Genomic DNA, 22875 nt, shown 5'->3' with positions numbered 1-22875 from the left:
GCGGCCGCACCTACACCATGATCTCTGATAACATTCATAAATTAATCTCTTGTTCACGTTTCAATAACGTTATTGCTGTACGAGATACATTTTCAAAATATAATCTTGACAAAGTAATTGCTATGATTCTATATATTGTTATGATTTATTTGTCACTTATGCTGAACACTTAACACAATACAATAGTTTCCCTTCTCGAGCACTGATAGATTTTAATTCACATGGACTTGTTAACAAGACGATATGATTACGTTTCAACAAGTTTATTTATGTAGACGTTGTTTTTATTACAACATATGAAGTATGAGACTTAAGACACCGAAAACGGAACACAACTAAGCTTGATGTTTTAAAAGTGTACAGAGAGCCTTGCGCACGCGCATCGTGGGCGAACAACTTTCTCTTTTTAAGCCACGCTCCATCGATATTAACATATCAGTCCTCATACTCGTTAAACTTTGAACATATTGCCGCGAACTTCACTTACGGTAAAGTGCGAGTCAGATTCACGATACTGTGGGTTCTGTACAAAATGACCTCATCACGTGTATCTATCACGGATCATGAGATACAGCCTGGTGACAGTCGGACAGACAGCGGAGCATTATAAATAGGGCTTCGTTGTTACCCTAAGGATACGGAACCCTAAAAAATATGTTTAAATAATTGAAACTACCATCTGTGAGTAATATCAATAACGTCCTTTAATTTTGTTTTAATTTCCTTCACCGTTATGAGTGTTATGACTGATTTGCTGTTTGTTCCTTTCATTCATAGGTTCTTGCCATTAGATTGCCACTATCTTTTTTGTTACTTTATTTCCCTGCTGTCCTACATTCCATATTTCCCCTGATTCTCACGAAATTCCACAAGTCCTTTAATACACGTTTTTTTACCCACCAACTTTTCATCGTATTTTTTAAGTAACCATTGCTATTAAGTAACCTAATTTTGCTCTCTTTTTTCAAACGTCACTTATTCCTAGGGATCTTGTATCTAGAAATAATGATGACAATTCTGTTTTCAATTTTCATCGTGAAGTATAGTATTATTATTTTCTTTGGTCCCACAAACAAGCGTGAGATAACCTGTATAGTTAAAATTTTGCGAAGTTGTTACGTTACAAGCTCATTTCATTTTTTAAATGAAGGCAAAAAATACGCGTCTAATATTATTTTACTTATCCGACGGACTAAAAAGAATTTTACTTTTTACGTAGACTCATTCTGCAAATGTAAAATTTACAGTTATTAAAGATAGTGACCATGTCGATAAACGCTACGATTATGACCTACAAGTGCGTTCAACATGTTGTGGCATGTGTGGTGGTAGGTGTTTACCAAGGCAGGTATAATACGTCACTCGTTAAAAAAATATGTACCAAAGTCGCTACGCAACAAGAAGGTACATCGAAGCTGTTAACGAATGGTCATACCTGGTCTGATACAAAACTTCATGCCATCATTCAAGTTTTGTAATCAGGGCCCCGATTCTGCTATTTACAATGGCCCATGATGCATGGCAATGGATTGAATTTGAAACGATTTCTATTCTCTTAAGCAATTTTCATGAAATTTTTAAAATAGTTACCGCTTAAAGTTAAAAGGTGCAGTTTTGTACGTGTAGATACGATGTAGAGTCTTTCTGTCGTTATGTAGAGGCATTAATAATTGAGTAGCACGCCATCTATGTAAGTTTGTAGGAACTACTCTATACTGTATGTAACCAGACGTGATACTCCGTAAGCTCTATAAGAAGCGTACTCTTCTTAATTGCAATGATTCCACGAAAGATGGCGCTAGCACTGTCACTAAATTTTATAAAAAGAGATGGTTTATCTTTTTCAAAAAAAATTGCGAAATACTTCAATAGATCTTGTTAAAACCAAAACTAAGAGCCAGTAAACTTGTACAGTTTTATAATGATAAACACAAATGGAATTTTAACCAAAGTACGGGAAGGCAAAAAGAAAAATGAGTATCCGTTACAATATATATTCTGAGTAAAAACATAACCGGAGATATCGTATTTAAATCATTTTTTAAAGTCTAATCCAAAGTCAAAAAATTGCTCTATGAATTGCGTTAGGCCTTACAATGTAACACAAACAAACGGGAGAAAGGAAAGGAGTCCAAACTAGTAGAACTGGTACGAAAGATGTTATGTGGTAATGCAACTACTGCGTATCAATAGCGAAACCTATTTAAACAACGGCGATATACGTATATAGGCATCTAATCGCCGCCTCTTAATGTATCTTTGGGATAAACTACTTGAAATTTGACTCACTTAAGTATTACCACGGTACACGCTCTTGTATGACCGAATATTACATGTCAATATTTTATAACAGTGAAATAAATTCTAGTGACACCCGAGAATAGGCTTCCCTATATTATGTAGAGCATGCTCAGCTTAAGGACTCTAACGAAATAAGGTTCTTTTAAACCAAACTAAATCACAAAACTTTCATAATACCGAATCTAATAAATCCACTAAGCCTCATATCATGGTTCTTGTCGAATTAGATAGGTAGCCATTGCATAACAAAAGTCAACAAAATATGAATGATTTGTATTTCGTAAGGAATCGAGTATTTCTATAAACTACGCTATGACATAGTTCTAAGCCTCTATTTACTTTCGTTGGTAAATACTTTAATGTAGACACCGAACCTCCTCCCTTACATTCCAAAACTCAAGAGCGCTAAAATGCTACTTTTGCGGAATCAACTTTTTCATTCGCATCCGCAGAAATGTCATTTAAAGTTCTTCTTGCTTTTATTCAAAAATCGACCAAGGGATTGTATGAAAATTTATGAATCAGCTTCAGAGGACTTGATCATAGAGACATGATAAAACTATGGATAAAAATAAGAGTATAAAAATGAGAGAATTTCTTATTTGAAGTCTGATTAAGTGGATGAAAACCCCTTAAATATAAATAAAGATTAAAAAAAAGTCTGATTAACGCAAAATCGCTTCTCGCACTTATTTCGTCTTAACGAATTATATTTTTAACCGGCTGAATAAAGAGCATAAATCTCATGAGACAAATCTAAATCCTGGCAAAATCGTAGTCATATCAGTCAATCATAATATGATTCTGCTAAAAAACCACTTTAGTACCCTGGCTGAGTTATACAACGTCAGTTAGCATGCGCCCGCGCACGCTACGCGGCGTCTCGCACTGTTGGAACAGCCGACATAACCGGTGTTCACGCGGACTGCACAAATTTTCACTTTTCGTTCCATTTGTGTTATTTACTTGAAAAAACCGTTGTTAACCGCTTGTTCGAATTGTGTGTGATCGTTTGTCGGATTTCTTATATTAAATTGTAAGTATTTTAGATGTAAATAAAGCAATTAAAACACTTTTGCAATGGAAACTTAATTTGTATTGGATCGGTTGTGTAATGCAACGCTAAGTTGTAGTTGTTCTCACAATAATAACGGGTAAGTGTAAATAGGGTTAGAAATTAAATAGACCAACGGTTTCGTTTCTAAGGGATTTGTTCAAATAATTTCAGACTGAGTCCTTAATCATGAGTAACAAAGGGGCGAGATTGAGGGTTTCGAAAAAAAAGAATTGTCAAACTTTTAATTCCTACAGGCTTCCCATTAAAATTGCAAGCAAACAAATATTAATTTGACATAAAAATATATTTTATTGCATTTTAGTACAAAATATTATAAGGTATACTATTACTTCAATCATTTTTTTTCTTGTCTCAAGCAAGTGCTCTTTAACTCAGTCCATAAAACGCTATGGTACGCATAAGGCTATACTCGTACTTCTGCTACCTATTATAGCATAATTATAAAATACTTGAGGAGCTCGTGGCTAAGCTATAACCGCAGAAGTGAATCGATCACAGGTTAAGCTACATTTGACGCGGTTGGTCCGTAGATGGTCATAACGAGTTCCTCTGTGTTTCGGAAGGCACGTTAAATTGTGGGGCTGTTATTCCTACATCTTTGACAGTCGTTACAGGTAGTCAGGAGCTTGAGAAGTCTAACCAAGGGTTATCGTGTTGCCCAGGTAACTGCTTTGAGGAGGTCAGATAGGCAGTCGCTCCTCGTAGAACACTGGCACTCAGCTGAAACCGGTTAGACTGAAAGCCGACCCCAACATAGTTGGGAAAAGGCTAGGCCAAAGATATAATTAGAAAATACTTATACGTTTCACTTAGAAACCAGGATACGAATTGGTTGGTCAAAACTATACAAAAACAGAAACACTTTAATTAAGTGCATGAGACAATCAGACAGGTACGTATCTTTATGCTAATAATATAAATGACTAGATTATGACTTTGAAATCATAGAATATTGAGAGGATTTTTAAATTTACCTCTTTAATTATCTTATTTAATTTTATTTAAACTTTATTTCTTTATTGTTGTGCATGTATCTGAATCGGAACATTGACTTGAAACCCACTGAGCGCGACGTGTCGCGATTTCGATCCCCTCGTAAGACAAGAATTTGTGTGATCCACGAATATTTGTTCCGAGTCTGGCTTTCTTGTCTTTTTGTAAAACTCTCCGCGACCCAAGGATTAAATTCGTTAATGCTAGAATCATCATAAAAGCAAAAAAATAGACTTAAAAATTCTAAGAACCCACGTTTATAAATGTCACTCCATTCAAATTTTATCCAAATCGGTCCAGCCGTTGTAGAGTTGTAAACTGCATTGCCATCGGTATTGAGGCTACCCTGAAAATTTCAGCCTTCTAGCTTATCGGGAAGAGCCTCACAACTGAGTTGCGAAAATCCAATCGACAAACAAACTAAAAGAAAAGTATAAATATCTCAGAAAAATAAAGATAACATGAAGATAGATCCTTGATAACCATTTTTTAATTACTGCCAAAAATATTCTATCATACCTACATAATTCATTGATTAAGTTATATTATTTATTTGTCAAATACTGATATATATTATTAACTGCCTTTTGTAGCCGACTGTATTGATGTGTAATTATTATAAGCCAATTACTGCACTAGGATTTTCCTTCTTGTCACAATGAGATGTAGTTGTGATTTTGCAAACATTAGCTAATTATAACTAATAATTACTAAAACTTGTAGTTTTTGTTCTGAATATACACAATAAATAGAGACATCGACATTGCGTGATAAAAAAATCCCATGAAATTTATGACTGTACCAAGTATTGCTTAACCTTGATGATTGTTATTCGTATTTGGTTCTAGAGCCAACACAATACATACATCAACTTTGGAAATGTAAACTTTCTAATTTTCACAATTAATGAGACTACAGCTTGAAGACAGACGGACAGGCAGTAGAGCCTTAGTAATGGGGTTCCATTCTCCTACATTTTATACAGTCACTTTCTTGTTTGTTTGTCGTTCCGGTTGGATTTTTGATACTTAAACTTGAGGTACTGCCCAATAAGCTAGCCGGCTGAAATTTTCAGGGTAACTTCAAACCGGGCGACAATGCAATTTACAACTATAAAACGACTGGACTGATTTTGATAAAATTTTAATGGACTGACATTTTAAAACCTGGGTTTTTAGATTTTTTATTAGCTTTAATTATCGTAGTTTCAAGTTTCATGAATATCAGTCATAATTTGTGAATTATAAATTTATGGATATACTTACTCTATTAATAAACACTTCTGGTTGCTTAAGTAGTCGGGTTTTTACTGTTTCATACTTACGTAAGTTTGGTTATCATGAACATTACATCTATAACGAAGTACTTATTTAAAATTATTATACAAAAACGGGTAATGCATTGTGTGAAAAATACGTAAATGAAGAAAAACCCTACCTACTTGATTGATACAAAGATGGTTCTGTATATATTTTGGTGAGCACTTTTACAACTATATTTTAGTCAGCTTCCAGTCTAACCGGATGCAGCTCAGCACTACTATTTTACGAGAATCGACTGCCTATCTGACCTCCTCAACTCAGTTACCTGGGTATCACGATCCTTTAGTAAGACTGGTTATCAGACTTTCTAGCCTCTAACTACCCGCAACGACTGTTAAAGGTGTATTAATAATGGCCGAGACACACAATTTAACGTGCCCTAGTAAAATTGTATTCTGTTTTTCACTACGAGTTTCACAAGCCAACCAGCAAACTAAAAATGATATCTATAAAATTAAGATTCTGATATTTCTCTAGGCAAAAGTATCGCGATCTTAACACGCAATTTAAAGTTTAAAGTGAAAAGTAGTTTGATAAATTTACTGCTAAAATTGCATAAATAGCAATAAAAAATAATTGATTAAGAATGTTCTGAATCTAAGTGGCATTTCTTTTTTAATTTGCCGGTTGGCCATTCGTTACTACAAGAACTATTGTTTAACACAAAAGTATTGAACAGTGAATTAATTTTTCACCTTACGCCGATGTGAATGTAGCGAAATGGCCAAGCCACATATTTTGAATAAGGTGTAGAGTTTGTGAAGTTAGGCCTTGTAGAGTTAGGGTGTGTAGTGTTAGAAGCGTGGCTCTACATGAGATCTACTACTCGAGATCTGATAACTTTTTGACAGTGCGAATCATATGAGCTCGTCTTGGCAACATTTTACATGAAAATGTTTTTGGTGGGATACATAAGTTCACATAATCTTATGTGAATGCAGAATAACAGTCAATTTATCAAGCTCACGATACTAGTGTTAATTCCACAATGATTTAACTACGAAACGAACTACGAAACAACCGACTTTAAAGTAGAAAACTATGAATTTAAATCATAGTTTCGACATTATTTACTCAGACAACAATTTTCTTTTCTCTTGCATATATGAAAGCGCAACAATCATAGTCATTTTATGGCGCTATAAAGTTGAGCAGACAATCAATCAGTGTATCATAACATAAAATATTAAGTAGTATTACGACTACCGCAGCTTCTTACAATCCCAATAACTATAGAACATAAACGCTGCGAGAAATACTCGCAACTTGCAATGCATTGTGCAGCCGCGCAGATAACGTATCGAACGTGATATATGAGCGCCAGCAATGTATTACAACATGCACGATATTTCTCGCCTCATGGGCTCTGAAGCTAAATGTTATTTTTGAATGAAAACTTATTTGATGTCCTACTCTATCTTTAAAATGTATAGTTCTATCTCTCTCTTCTTATATACAAAAATGAACTCCTGTTCGTTAATCTCGCTAAAACTGTGTGGCTGAACCGATTTGGCTAATTTTAGTCTTGAAATATTCGTACCAGTTCAGGGAAGGTTTGAACGGTGAGAAAATTATTAACTAATTGAAGACCATTTCCTTACCAAAAAAGTATTCTTTTTTCGAATACAAATGAACCACGAATTCGGATAAAGTTAAGAATTTCTGAGATTTTGAAATAAGGCGAAGCTAATTCACGGTTTTGATTACTTCACCTTCGACTTACCTGACAATCAAAGTCACAGCTATACAAATGAGTTTCTTAGGAGGACACTTAAAGTGCTCTTGTTAGCCAACCGACAAGCTGTACTAATAATTCACGCGTAATTAACGCACATAACTATAGCTATAGGATCTATGTCGCTACTACATGTCTCAACTCTACGTTACGCAACCATCCTCTTTTGAGTGAAGCAAGTTAGTCGGCTGTGCCTTAACTGCGTTTAGAAACGACAACCGTACTATAAAAAAGTTTTCAACATTTATTGCGTAATAATAAGTAGTCATGAGAGAAAAATTTAGGGACGATCCAGGACGGGACGGATCACGAACTCATTGATTAGTTTCTAGCACAAACTTGTGTGTCAAGATTAATGTTATACACTTCATAAGTATGACAAGAGGGCGTGGAGATAACACAAGAATAATATAAAAAACACGTAATTCTTACTCACACGTTTATGTAATAGATCACACGGTTTTGACAGGGTTTCAAAATACAGTTTTGAAACTCTGCTCGTGTTTGGGGTTCCGTAATATAGTAAAATATCACTGATGAGCCTTTACTTAAATACTTAAATGGAACTATTCATTTAAGTGGCATTATGATAATGCTACTAAAATGAATAGGTAACGGGTTTAAAGCGATTTTTAAACATTTCTATAAAATTTGGTGCATTTTGTTTTCTGTTTTTTTTTTTCGTTCAAATGGAATGCTTTTTTGTATTTCGTATTATATGTACTGTAATGTATGAAGTATCTAATAGCTAATACATAGAAGCCCTCTTCACCCCGACTGGCAACCTGAGGCGACCATACCACACATTACCGTTGATGCAATTCGTTGCAGTTTCCCTTGCAACATTACTGAGTAATCTATGTACATATGTATGTATAAGTGCAATAACAAAGCATCTGAGTAAAAACACTCAATTGATATCATGTTAAAGAAAATTTAGAGACTGAGACTTTTAGACAAAATACTACCTTTTTTATATAAAAAAAAACTTACAAGCCAAGTCAGCCTCTGTTATACCTATGTCACATAAAAACTAATGACAAGGACCAAATGACAGCTTTTTCACGTTAAATTAACGAAATCGGTTCATCCAGTACGAAACTGAGAGGTAACAGACATAAATAAAAATATCGACGTATGAGAACCACCTCTTTTTCGAAGTCGGTTAAAAATGAAATTCCGTTTTGATAAGTCACGTGATTTGACTCTCCATACATTCAAATGTTTTCGACTGGCTTTTATGATTTTAGTAATATCATTTATCTAGACGGGGTTTAGCTTAGTCTAATGACGTTGTATATGTGGGGCGTCAAACTAGCTGCCAGGGTGATGGATTCGCTGCTTTAGTTCACCAATGTTTTTGATCAGTCAACTTGAACTTTGAGGAAGGACTAAGACTATTTCTAGGTCTCATAACCCTTTTCCAAGCGGGCGACGACGCAAGGCAAAAATAGTGTTACTGCAAAGCTATAACCACAAATAACTAATCAGTACTGACACGCAATTCTTTACTTTTACTTCTCAACAAAATATTTGACAACAAAAAATCTGCCTAGACCGTCAGATAGATTTCCAAAAAATATATTGGATACAGTGTCAAATCTCGTGTGACGTCACTTAGCAGTACGCTTTTTACTAGCTAGTGATGTTTTTAACCGCAAACTTAAGTGCTTTTTGTCTCATTTACTTCTTAATGTGATAAAAGAAAACATCGAAGAAATCTGCCTGAGAGACTAGACAAAATTATAGTACTTACTAGATTAAGATAACTTTTATCTAACGAATAAGTTTGACGTTTTGACAGTTTTTGTATAGAAAATGTGTCAAACGGCCATATTTATTCCTCAAATAAAAGTTATCTGACGATTGAAAAATCGGGCCTAAGTCAATAACTCTATTAGAGGAAAAACGCTTTGTAGCTTGTAGAGAACAGTATACAACAGTACCCTTTAAATTACTTTTCTTAATCCTCAGCTGTCAACATGACATCCGAGGTGAACGAGTGGTACAGAGGTCGGAAGATCCTGGTAACCGGTGCTCTAGGTCTTATGGGAAAGGTGTTGATAGAGAAGCTGTTGTACAGTGTACCGGACCTGGGCTGTGTGTACGCGTTGGTTCGCTCAAAGCGGGGCAAGTCACCTGAAACGCGCATCGAAGAAATGTGGAAATTACCCGTGAGTGTTGCAATATTATGATTGATGTATTATGGGTACAGGGGCGTGAATATATACGTATTTTGAGATACGTTCGTTTTATGATAAATCAACGTATATAGTTTTTGGAAGAAAGATTTTAACAGTGTTGGTTCCCATTTTAACAGTCCCCAGGACTTATCGTCTTGCTGTCATGCTAAGTTCATGTTGTCGATTCGAACAAATGACTGAAAAAAATATTTTTTGAGTAATGACACAAGAGTTTCAATACGGCTCGTCTTTAGTGCTAAACACCGTCGCATCTTCACCTTCACCAATCCATTTTGAAGTCGGCTGAAGAAGAATGATTTTTGCTAGTTTTTTATACGTCTCTTAAATTTGGACAATTGTGAACTCCCTGTAAGTTTTGGTATTTGTAAGATAAAAAACTAAGACATGTATGTCACTTTAACATTACAGCTCTTTCAAAGAATAAGAGAGGAGAAACCGCATGTAATGAAGAAGCTCATCCCAGTGACTGGAGACATCATGTATGAGGAGTTGGGGATTGATGACGAGCATCTGAACAAGCTTTATAATGAGGTAATTTACTAATAACCCAGAAATTTCTTTTAAAGCCAGGTAATAACAGCCGCCATTGTACCCTAACACTGTATGTATTAAATAAAGTAATTCCATGGTGTACAATAAAGAATATTCTAATCTAATCTAATCTAATAAAGTTTGAGGCTAAATAACATCGTATGAAAGGGCCATCTTTTCACTGAGCGCGACGTGTCGCGGTTTTAATCCCCGCGCAACTAATGTCAGTACTATAACGTTTTAAAAGTAAAACAACCTACATGAAATAAAACCTTTTTGTTTTAAATGTAGGATCACCGTTTGTGTAGGTCTTCTAAGCTTGTCCTGAGTCTGGGTAAATATGTGTATGTATATTGTAGGTAGTGAAACCCGCGACAGTATGGTTAAAAGTTAAAAAAAGTATAAAGTTTTGGAATGGCCAAATACAGAGCATAAAAAAATAAATAAAAATTACATATATGGGTAGTTTTAACTGTGCACCGGCCCTTATCCTTAAATCGTGGCCGATGAACACTGACGTTTGCAAAAGCTAGCGAAAGCGGCTTACATTGTAAAGGAAAGTGCAAATTACCTTGTCATTGTGATAGAGAAACTTGTCTCTGGTTCCTACTTACCACAAAATACGCAAACAATGTGTGAACACGTGTTGTTTATGAATATAAATCCATCAGGTAGTTTCACTCTTTTTTATTAAAACAATTAACATTACGACGATAAAACACATCAAAGATGGTCGGTAAGAACCGTACTGGCAAGTGACGTCACAAAAGAGTTCGATTTAATGTATCATTTTCAGTATCTGTTTATGCTGTTTTTTTATGATGACAATTTATATGACGTGCTTAGATTATTTTAGAAGTAAAATATCCAATCAAATAAATAGAAATTTTAAAGCGAAAATTGATTCGATATTCCTCACCTTTTTGTGGTGAAATGTTTGGTCTGTAGCTTTTAGTATTACTCCTTGTTTAGAATAATTGTATGAAACCATAAATAGTATCGTAGGTAGCTTTAAATATTGTTTCGAATAAGAGTTTTCTCAACAGTAGGGTTACAGCACGACGAGATTTAGCAAGATTTATACAAATTAAATGAGTTGTGACAAACACTATATTCTTTCATCAAACAGCAAATCATTCATTCAATGTTCAAACATGGAAAGAGATTTTAGGTACATGCAGTCAGAAAAAAGTTTCTACTAATCCTCTTATAATTTCGAAACTGTCATAACTTGAGATATAACCCCATTTATAACGATGATTCATACGATTACGCAACACCAACGGTTTAAATTACAACCTTTTTTTTTGTATGTTCAGCAACAAAAGTTTTACCATTTTAAAACCATGTTACACAATGTTTTTGTATCAACAAACTTGACACCTCGAACGATCAGAAGGCGGAAGCTTAGTATATAATACGGTTCTGTTTTTTTTCCATTCGAGCAGGAACCCTATTTCTAAGGCTCTGCTGTTCGTTCATCGTTTCGTTTGTCTCTCACCAAGCAACTCATGAATGGTGACAGTTTATTTTTGTAAATCATGTATTTGTTTTTAAATGTAATTTCGCTACAACGACAATTAATCAAATAAAAATCGTGGTTAAGAAATTATGGTCGGCAAATTTATTTTCGACTCGCTCTTGACCGCCTTTCAATTAACTTTTACTGCTGACTGTACAACTTTGTGACACGCCGAACATTCATTAAAGTTATATCATTGACTAGATGTTCTTTTGTTTGCTGTTTATTTGATATCAAACTTCTATTTTCAGCAGAAATTAAAGTTTAGGTACTCTCCCATCGCGAGTAATCAAATTTTTCAAATTAAGTTAGTATGTTAAACTGAAACTATAAAAATTGCATTAATAAGCTATTTAAAATATGTCTTTATCTTCTAAATAGCCCTAAAGCAATAACATATGACTGCTCACATACTCTAGAATACAGCATGAGGTGAAGATATACTTGCTTTTATGACATCAAACAACTACATTTTGAAACATTTTTTCAGGTTTCAATAGTATTCCATTTCGCGGCAAGCTTGAGACTGGAAGCACCCCTAAAGGAGGGTTTGGAGATGAACACCAGAGGAACTCTGAGAGTTCTCGAAATGGCAAAGAAAATGAAGAATTTAGTTGCCTTTATTCATCTGTCCACTGCTTTCTGCTATCCTGACTACGAGAGAATGGCTGAAAAGGTCAGTTTTTACTGACTGTTTTTACTTCGTTCTATTAATTGTATTTTAGGTTTTTTATACAGCGTGCACCTAATCATTATCAACAGTGTTATCAACAATCACATGCGATCCGAATCCATTCACGATCTCATAGAAAAACAAAATAACGGACTATAAATAATGGAGTCTGACTTGCCTGTAAACAAGATGAGAACCTTAGTCTCGTATCTACTAAAATGAATATTCTAGAACTACTTTTGCAACATCGACTCTAATATGTTTATGCAAAATACGTGTCAAGGAAAATCGTGCAAAAAAGTATTTGATATACATAAACTTCCATCTCTCAGGTTTTTGATCCTCCTGCTGACCCCCACGAAGTGCTCCGCGCCGCAAGCTGGCTGTCAGAGCAACAGCTGACGCTCCTAGCTCCCTCCATCTACCAGAAGCACCCCAACTCCTACACGTACTCCAAAAGACTGGCTGAAGCCCTAGTGAGGGAAAGCTATCCTGAACTTCCTACTGTTGTTGTCCGACCAAGCATAGGTAAGGAGTTCGATGCTGTCTCCATATAAGAAAACAAATAAGTATTATGAAGTATTTATTACTCTCTATTTTTACCAAGTTTTTATAAACTCACCTTCTTGTTTGTCTGTATGTTTGTTTGTTTTTCGTTCCGGTTGGATTTTTGCAACTCAATTTTGAGGCACTTCCCGATAAGCTAGCTGGCTGAAAATTTCAGGGTGGCTTCAAACCGGACGACAACGCAATATACAAATTTATAAACTGTCAAAATTTGACATTTAAAAACGTGGGTATATAGATATTTTTTAAATCTATTTTTTTTTTATATTCCAGTAACACCATCGTACAAGGAGCCAACCCCAGGTTGGGTGGACAATCTGAACGGTCCCATTGGGCTGATGGTGGGCGCCGGCAAGGGCGTCATTCGCTCCATGCACTGCTACGGTCACTACCATGCCGAGGTCATCCCCGTCGACATAGCTATTAACAGCATCATCATCATTGCTTACAAAACTGGGAAGGATACTAAAAGGTAACTTTAATTAATATCATTCCTGAATAGTCTACTAAACTTAAATCAAAACTATTCTTAGTCCTTTATCTTACTATACGAATAAAAATAACTTAAGTGGAAAACAGAGCAGATAGAAAGGCAGATAGAGTGTTGGATGGCAGAGTTGTATGGATTTACTGAGTGGAAGTGTCGTAGGATCGATACCGCAAATCAAAGAAAGGCTGGAGTTGATGTAGATTCGCACTGATTTCTTACGTCACAGAAGACCTTATCATTCAATGTTTAAAGTAGCATCACCCCAAATTCTTAAATTTACAGACAGGCCGAGATCCCTGTGTACAACATAACGACGGGCGATGACCGCAACACGACCTGGAAGCAAGTGTTGGACATCGGCAAGGCCACCGTCCGCAAGTTCCCCTTCGAGGGACCCCTGTGGTACCCCGATGGGAACATCAGACACAACAAGTTCATACATGACCTCTGCGTGTTCTTCTATCACATCATACCTGCTTATTTCATTGACTTTCTCCTGTTTTTATTCAGGCAGAGGAGATTGTACGTATTTACTTAATTTTTTTAAAAGTTAAAGTTTTCCCACGTTTTTATACGACGATTTTTGTAACTCAACTTTGAGGCCCTTTCCAATAAGCTAGCAGGCTGAAATTTTCAGAGTAGCTTCAAACTTGATGAAAATGTTATTTACAATTGTAAAAACGGCTAGATCGATGGACTTAGATGGAGTGACATTTAAAAACGTGGGTTTTTAGATTTTTCAAATCTATAATTTTTTAGACATATTTTCTTTTAACAAGCTTTGGTAATTAAGTGACCTGGGACTTATGTATATACTTTGGTAATTAAATGGTACTGGAAGCCTCCCTCGATTTAGTTTGGAACCAAAATTACAAACTAAGATTATATATCACCAATAAAAAAAAACCATCTTCACTCGCTTGAACCTTATTTTTTTCATTAAGTATAGTAACTTTCATGTTTATTTAAACCTAAATGACACAACAGTATTCTCGCGTATTTATCGGGACCGCCGAACTGATCTAATCGCGACCCACAATGCGTCAAATTAAGAACTCTGGTTGGTTGCGAAACTAGTTGGACGAACCTGAAAAATACGCGTAAAACCGTTGTATCATGCAAGAAGAAATCTTTCTTTACTAAACTCCATATGTGGGAATTTTATTTACATAATACCATAACAAAGTACAGATACAGACACGTTTAATTTTCTATTTAATTTCTGACATCGCTATTGACCTTCTAACCTGCGGTTCAGTCTTTGTGAAGTAATCAGCATCGAATGTACTAGTATTATGTAAAGTTACTTTTAATGTTACGTCAATAGTAGGGTTCAGTGAGATTAGGTCACCATAATTCCTCTGCCCTTATCCTAATTTTCTTGATGGGGTCGGCGTTTAATTTCTTCGTTTTCCATATCTTTCATTAAATCTCAAAGAAGATAATCAAAGGACATTTATTATTACTTATGTATGGCAAAAACAGACGAATGCCTCTGTAAAAACAAATGTATCAATAAATTTCCAAACTAGAGGTTTTTCCCAAGTATTTTAGTAGGAGCTGCACCACAATCCTAATAATTTCCTCAATGAACAGTAGGTATATCGCATTTGAAACTTGTTTTATTTTGCTCTTTATTCTTCTAACTTCTTGCGTTTCGGAAGGCACGTTAAATTGTGAGTCCCGGCTGTTATTTTACATCTTTTAAAGTAGTTAAGGGTGTTCAGAAGCTAGACGGTCTGACTGACAACAAGTCTTACTACGGAGTTTCGAGATGCCCAAGTAACTCTTAAAAACTAGTATTTAGGTGCATCCGGTTAGATTGGAAGCCGATTCCTTCATAATTGGGAAAAGGCTAGGATGATGTTGATGTTTTTTTAATAAATGTTGATTTTTTTCTGCCGTCTTTTCTCCAGTATGGTGCGTATCCAGAACCGGATCACAATAGGACTCGAGGTTCTCCAGTACTTCACAACAAGGGAATGGTGGTTCGACACAAATAACTTCAAGTCTCTTGTCGGCTTACTGAATCCAGTGGACAAAGAGACCTTCCCAATGGACTTGACTATCATTGAAGATGAACCGTATATAGAAAGCTGTATGATCGGAGGAAAGCTGTACTGCCTTAAAGAAAAGTTGGAGAATCTTCCGAAAGCGAGGCTTCAGAATAACATGTAAGTTCATTTTTATTTATTTCAGGACACCTCAGTCAGAAAACATAATTTAGAAATTTATTTAATTGAAGAAGTTTATTTATTTTTGATTAAGTGGAACAGCATATATAGCATTTACAAGATCCAATATGGCATTTAGATGTCTATAAAATTTGTGAACAGAAATATGGATATAGTATTTTTATATTAAAGGCCAGTGTTCTCAATCAAATTATAGTCTTGAAACAAAAAAATATGAATAAAAAATGCATGTTTTACGACTGAATCAAACCTGTTTTGTCTATTACGACGTAGGGTTTTTCTGCGACGTGTTACCGACAAAATAGTTTCCTTTCAGTGAGGTTCTAGCTAGAGGCTCGTAAATTCTCAAAAATAAGTCCAGTGGAGCAGCCAAATCTGGCTGGTCCCTGGCTTCAGAGAATATTTACAAAAAAAGTAAGTTGCTGGCTGCCTAACAACTGCGCTTGGTCTAATTGTTGACTTTGTCCCGTCTTTCCAGTCTCTACGTAGTGGACCGCCTGTTCTCTTTGTTCTTCTACCTGGTCCTGCTGTACTGGATCGTCTCGTACTTCGAGCCAGCAAGGGAACTGCTCTCGTATGGTGGACCGGCCGTCCGATACTTACCGCTAGTCGGCAAAGCAGTGTTCAAAGATGTTTGAAATATAAATCACTTTAATTATTGATTTGGAATAGGTGATTTACTTTTGTACTTTTATGGAGTTTATTATTTAAAATATAAATACGTAAGTACTCATTACCGTAACAAGAGCTGTCTTTTGTTTGAAGGGGTCTTTGTGTGTAGTTTCTAAGTTGATATCAAATTTTAGGGAATATTGATGTATATTTTTATATGTTTATACTTGCCGTAAATACTCATACCAAATATAAAACACTTGAAAAATAATTGTTTGTTTTTTTACCATTTCGGTTAGCTGGAAGCCGACCCCATCGTAATTGATTAAAGGCTAGGATGATGATAATGTTCTTCTCACAAATGTTGTTATTCCTGCTCTCTAACTTCATAATGGCTTCTATCTCTAACAATACCTACCATGAAAGAAATAATATTTACTGAATCATGTATAGATTTATACAAACTATATTAAAAAAAGCCGCAAACGAATATGTTACTTAATTACAAGGTCACAAGATCTAATGTACTATCAAACTTCCGAATCTGTCATCGAAGCTGTTGCTGAGCGTGTCGACCTCGTGCTCACAGATGTAGAAACATCTCGTGCTGCAGCTGATGTCGTTAAGATGGCCGTTGTAGAACATGGAACCACATTTCTCCTTATCATCGCCATCGGGCTGGTTATTGCCCCAAAATGTGTAGCCACTGTCCTCCAGAGCCGAACCTATAAAAAAGAAGTTTTGTTTTGACCATTTGTTTATATTATGGATTTCGATGCACTAGATGCAGGTTCGATCCTGATGCATACAAATGCATGCATCAGTGTGATACAAAGTTTCTTAATAATTTAAGACATTACTGACAAACAGGGGAAACATCGGACCTGGATTTCAAAGAATGGGGTTTGAAATGAGAAGCCGCATTGCGTTAGCATAGTAATCAACTTCTTCCCCGACCCAATTGTTTTGACGTCATACAGCCACACATAGATAAATCTATCTAAAATTATGTAATACATTAAAAAGTATATTTTTCCATTTTGTATTGATATAGTTTGAAAAATGTAATTTATTGTATAAATATTTTTAAGTTGTTGCATTTAAATAAGCTTTGACTGATTGACACAAGGAAATCCAATAAAAAAGAGATTCAATTTGATTCTTTTATCTAAAATTTAACTTGGTAGTGGAACGACACACGAGTGGAACGACGAATAACGAGCTCGATACCCGAGTAGGACAAACATATTTGTTCTAAGTCTTTGCGTCTATATAACTTGCAAGGCAATGTGACTTGAAAGCTTGTGAAAATCCCTGCGACCAAGGATCAATTTCAAGTTCAAGTTAAAATAAACACTCAATTTAGAATTCACTCGACCAAGTTAGTATTTGAAATCCATGTGGTAACACGTTATTTTTTTTAGAACTAAATTTCCTCTTATAACACTTAATGACGACGCAAACATGGTGATAATTATAATTCTATAAAACATATTACCGCGAACAGTCTGCCAGCCATCATCGCCTCTATTATGGAAGCCCAAGTGAACGGCTCCCCTCATGAAGTTCCCAGATACCTTCTTGACTGGGGTTTGCGTCAACTGTACCAGGTAGTCAGCTTCTTCCTGTGAGTTGATCACGGCCAAGTACCCCTGTTCAGCATGGCAAGCGGCGTGCGCATCGGTCCAGTTCAAAGGTTTTGTATGGAGCTGGTAGCATCGCCCAAGTTGCTGGTTGAAAATATAATCTGGAAATACGTTCGAATAATGGTTATAAAACGGTACGGCTTTAGATTGTAAAAAGTGTTGTTCATTATGATTCTCGAAAAGACACGTATTATTTTGAATATTCTCAGTGTTTTTTTAACATTCAGGGTCCTTTTTAAGTCGTTAAATATCATTGTTTTTTATTTCTATATCTCCAAAACAAGTATCTGTGAGTCCGTCCAAAATATCAAATAAATTACTTAAAAAAAAGTGCAAAATATTTTTGAATCTCTTTTGAATTAAAACTGGTTATTCAAAATTGAAACAGCTTAAAACCTCTTTTAATCGTTTGATCCAAACCTGTGTCTGTAGACGTCTGTAACCGGTTGTCTCACTACTGTACTATTAACAGGGAATGGTTTAAGACGTCACCACGTCTTTAAATAACATCATCTATTTCATTTCATTTCCACAACTACATCTACATCAACCCAATTATTATTATGTCAAATCATTAGACGTATCGTATTTTGTGTGTTTATTAAAACAATAAACGGAAACAGATCGAATTTCTATTTTTTATACCCCAGGGGCAGATGAACAGTTGGGTCGGCGAATCGTTCGCCGTTGAAATGTTCTATCGGCGAAAAAATGAAAAGTGAATCGTGTGTCGGTTACCCGTTCAACGGCGAACCGAAATGTTTCAGAATCAATGCTTGTCCAACCCTGGGATCGAACCGGCAACACGACGAGCTCAGTGCGTGTGGCGTGGTGACCTCAACCACTTGGTTATCCGAGTATACATGTAGTGTGATTAAAAAAGAACTGGTGATCGAATATGAATTTTACTGTATTTGTTGATCAACTTTACTGATTTTTTTCTTTTTTTATGTCAAATCGTTTGTATTTATGAATATTAACGTAGTGTTTGCATTGTTTTATTTTAGATTTTAGTTCCCCTAAATTAAACCGCGATACAATCCGTAAAAGTATCATTTCAATGTCTAACATTCGCGTAAACCTAAGAAACCACTATGTATCCCAGTAGTGTTTGCACTTTCACATATGAATGTGTAATATTATAGGGTCACAGGTCACCGGGCCATCGTTTACTATCTCCGCTTAATACTGCATTTATACTATTTCGCCGTTCAAGGAATCAAAATTAGCGTTGAATTATGTAAATAACTTAAATGGTATAAACAACAGGCTAGAATATACAAAAAGAACAATAAATTTGTAACCGAAATTTGTCACCCGTTATATTATTACCATGACCACTGTTATTTAACCTCGATGTTTCTTTTTTAGAATTTATTAATATAGCGACAAGGCAAATTCGTAATCTGTAAGAAGATCAATTGTCTAACTATCACGTTTCATGAGATGTAGCTTGGTGACAGACCGATGTACAGATGAAAGACGGACAAATAGCGGCTCTCCTAAATAGGTTTCTGCTTTTGCTCTCTGGGCACGGAACTAAAATCATGTATTGTGTCCTTATTTTAAGGCATGTTAATTGAGAAAGTTGTTTTAGAAACTGGTTTAAGAAGGGCCGGAATAAATTTCAATCCTAATATAACAAATTATAAAATATTAATTGGATTTTCGTTTAGATATTGACAAATTTTCATAAACAATAATGTCAATCTGCCATCAGCGTCTTAAATGGAAAACTGTTACTGATGTGGAAATGGAATAATGCACTTCACATTATCATCATCATCAACCCATATTCGTGCAGTGTAAGAACTTCAAAAATGCATTTTGAACATTTTCTTCGTGTCGCCACAATTGTACATAGAAATTTTTGTCGGAACCTTTAAATTACAAAATGAACAGCATTCTTGGCTAAAATTATATTTTTTCACGGTCGAATTAGTTTATAGTTAGATTTTAATGGTGCGAAGGACTAAATTCTAAGTTCCATTTTTAGCCCCCGGCGCAAAAAGACTTGTGTTATAATTTTTACATTTCTTTCTGTCGACATCATGAATTGATAAAAAATTCTAGGGGTGAAAATTTGAACTGTAATAATAAGTCTCAGACATTCTAACTTCTGACTACCCGTACCAAATGAATGTCAAAGATGTCATCATCGGCCTAGCCTTTTCCCATCTATGTTTGGGTTGGCTTCCGGTCTAACTGGATTCAGCTGGGTACCAGTGTTTTATAAGTTACCTGGACAACACGGTCACAACAGTTGTAAGGCTTTCAAGCTTCTGACTACCTGTAATGACTGCCAAAGTTTGTACAAATAGTTATCGACTGTATCAGGAAAGTAACGTGATCACTTACTTTTGTTCGGCATATTACATTGTTCGTTCCACTCTAAGGACACGAGGGTTTTCTTGCATATGAAAGGGAACTTCTTGTAACAACTGTCGTCGTTGAGATGTCCTGAATCTTTAGTTAGAACTACACAATCTTCAGTACCGCCGGCATCGTTCGGTTCGCCTGGACCCCACTTGTTATACACGTCGGAAATTGGCAGACCTTTTAAAGAGAAAAGAAGATGAATTATGAAGCCGTAAGTACTCACGACTGTGAGGGTTTCGGTCATGGAAATGACTTGACAATGACACATCTTATTCTAAAGATATTTTGAAACGTGAGTCATCTCAATATAATAGTTAATTGGTTTCCAACTATTGACTGTAATTTATTAAATATTAATTAAGATACAATTTATTCTATTTTGAAACAAAACCGAATAACAAGTCAATCATTTTCTTTAACTAGATTTTAATTACACTAAAACTATGTGTTGCTTTTATATTTCTGAACTATATAGTTATTTACATAAATCCCACTTTTATATACAATATCTCATACTAAGTCACTGTTGCATGGTCAATAACTTTAGTAGTAGAAATATCGTGAGTCGCTTTATTTGAAGTAGCATTTCTTCACCAGCAGTGTATCGTAGCTTGCACGTTATTCCTCGCACCGTAACGTGCGTTCGAACGTACGTACCTAAATCAGTAAATTAAAAAGCTTACCGTCAACTGTTTCAAAAACTCCTTTTGCGACCAAATCTGATATACCAATGTAAATGTATAGGAATGGCTGTGTGCTGTTCCAGAATGATAAAACTGTGTTCGCTTCTAATTCATTTTCTGGGTAGTATAGTGTGGCCCCTTCCATTTTACACGTTTTCTTAGCTTCCGTCCAAGTTTTGTGGAGTGTATGCACCTTGTAGAAACTCTCAGAACCTTCTAAATAGGTGTAATCCTTTCTAAAAAACTTCTTATCTCGTTGTCCATCTACAAAATGTTTACAGAAACACTCGATACAAATTTTCACATTTTAACGACTGATATAAGACACAGATAATCAAATACAAGATTTTTTAAATTATTAAATACATTTCCAAATAATAACTATATTCTGCACTTATACTTACATGTACAATCACTTAAAAAACACACAATTAAAAACGATAAAATTGTTTTTGAATACATTTTGCAGACGCGTGTTTATCGGTTCAAAGCTCGCATACGTATGGCAAACAGACACAGCGATTTACATAAAATTTATCAGAGGTTACACATAACATGTAAGATGTTTTTATATATAGGTATGTAAACTTACGAACGATACGTTACATACGGACACGATGAACAGGAAAATATAACTGGATTTGTCGCTTCTAACGAATCATCTTAGTTTTGATTGAGTTTAAAAAAGGATGACACTCGTAAATTGACTAAAACGATTGCTTTGTGCATCTAAATTAAAATCATTTTTCTTTTTTTTTTTATAATAACTATCGTGAGACTGATTCATTATTAAATGATTTAACGGTTTACTCACGCGTATTTATCGGGGTAGCCCGACTAGTTTCGGACCCAACCGGAGTCCTTAGTCATGAGCAGACGCGGCGGGATCGCGAGTCGAACTCGCGAACATTTTTCTTTTATTGTTAGTTAAAGATCAGATCTTCTTTTATAGAATCTAGTAAGGCGAAGGCGATCTAGTACCGTGCCGGGGTAGCGTCCCAAAGGGTAGCCGCGGCTCCGGTCGACAAAAGGCAACGAAAGGAATATGAGTTGGGTTCAGTCAGTAAAAGTCCGAAAATTCCGTGCTTTTAAACCAAATGGGGAGAAATTATTGGGTGACTGATTATATAATTAATTGATGTGGAAAGAGGCTCAGTTCTTGTACACTAATTAGTCATGTATGAGATTCCAATCTTCCCAGATTCAGCTAAATACCGTATCTGGGGTTGCTTGCCCTTTTTTCCAAAACAGTGTAAAAGAGGCGAAGCTCCCCATGGAGGGGCAGAGGATCCCCAGGTATTAACCTACACCTAAAATAAAAACAAAAAATGGTAAAATACGAGTGGGTGTAAATGGTGGGTTCAAATAAGCTAAAACAAACCGGTTTCCGACAAATAAATTTATGGGATACCACAAATTTATTTAACAACTGTAGCTTATCTTTGGTCTTAATTTCAGTACCTTTTTTTGCAGTTTCAACAGAAATACGTCATCTGTGAAAATTTTAACTGTGTTGCTAAAGGTTTTTGAGATAAAATACATCTTACCGCTATTATAAATCCACAATACCTAGATGTCACTTTTATTCGAGATATTAGATGTAGTTACATTTTTCTTCAAACTGATGTCATAAAGTCCAATGTTGTAGAACGCGGTGCCGCACTATCATGGTCATGAACCACATCTCGTCTGTTAGAACTGTCTAAAATTAGATACAATGCTATCCTTTTCTGTGACAATGAACAGAAATTAGTTTATAACTTTGTTTCTGACTGTTGCAGCCCATTCTGTTCCTAAAGTGTTTGAATGTGGCCCAAGACGCATTCGAGGAGGTAAACATTTTCTTCTGAAGACGTACCTGGACAAAATTATTCATTGAAATTTTTCGTTTCGTCGTGTCGCTTTTTAAACGACGCCCAGTGTATGAAATTTAATCCTTGTGTC

General features: G+C 35.5%; 2 protein-coding genes across 2 annotated transcripts; one reads left to right on the top strand and one right to left on the bottom strand.

Annotated features, from left to right (window-relative positions):
- The first annotated feature begins 9403 nt into the window (after positions 1-9403).
- Positions 9404-16484, top strand: LOC113505757 (putative fatty acyl-CoA reductase CG5065). The gene is made up of 8 exons (XM_026888566.1): positions 9404-9603; positions 10042-10164; positions 12177-12362; positions 12692-12887; positions 13200-13398; positions 13699-13938; positions 15333-15590; positions 16090-16484. The coding sequence occupies exons 1-8, from the start codon at positions 9412-9414 to the stop codon at positions 16247-16249; spliced, it is 1554 nt and encodes a 517-aa protein (XP_026744367.1). The 5' UTR covers positions 9404-9411; the 3' UTR covers positions 16250-16484.
- A 173-nt stretch (positions 16485-16657) lies between these two features.
- On the bottom strand, positions 16658-21445 carry LOC113505748 (C-type mannose receptor 2-like). Its single transcript, XM_026888556.1, has 5 exons — positions 21336-21445; positions 20932-21195; positions 20228-20425; positions 17722-17970; positions 16658-16948 (listed from the first exon to the last, which is right to left on the bottom strand). The coding sequence occupies exons 1-5, from the start codon at positions 21391-21393 to the stop codon at positions 16743-16745; spliced, it is 975 nt and encodes a 324-aa protein (XP_026744357.1). The 5' UTR covers positions 21394-21445; the 3' UTR covers positions 16658-16742.
- Positions 21446-22875: the final 1430 nt, after the last annotated feature.

Source organism: Trichoplusia ni, chromosome 2 (assembly GCF_003590095.1).
Source record: "Trichoplusia ni isolate ovarian cell line Hi5 chromosome 2, tn1, whole genome shotgun sequence".
In the NCBI taxonomy this organism is placed as follows: domain Eukaryota; kingdom Metazoa; phylum Arthropoda; class Insecta; order Lepidoptera; family Noctuidae; genus Trichoplusia; species Trichoplusia ni.
This window is presented reverse-complemented; position numbering and strand designations above follow the sequence as displayed.

Bases quoted from the DNA above. Each gene is read 5' to 3' on its own strand.
- LOC113505757 (XM_026888566.1), top strand. From the start codon at position 9,412: ATGACATCCGAGGTGAACGAGTGGTACAGAGGTCGGAAGATCCTGGTA. The intron at 13,399-13,698 runs GTAACTTTAATT...TTAAATTTACAG, and splicing joins ACTGGGAAGGATACTAAAAG to ACAGGCCGAGATCCCTGTGT. The intron at 15,591-16,089 runs GTAAGTTCATTT...CCGTCTTTCCAG, and splicing joins GCGAGGCTTCAGAATAACAT to TCTCTACGTAGTGGACCGCC.
- LOC113505748 (XM_026888556.1), bottom strand. From the start codon at position 21,393: ATGTATTCAAAAACAATTTTATCGTTTTTAATTGTGTGTTTTTTAAGT. The intron at 21,196-21,335 runs GTAAGTATAAGT...AACATTTTGTAG, and splicing joins TTTTTTAAGTGATTGTACAT to ATGGACAACGAGATAAGAAG. The intron at 17,971-20,227 runs GTAAGTGATCAC...ACGTATTTCCAG, and splicing joins ATGTAATATGCCGAACAAAA to ATTATATTTTCAACCAGCAA.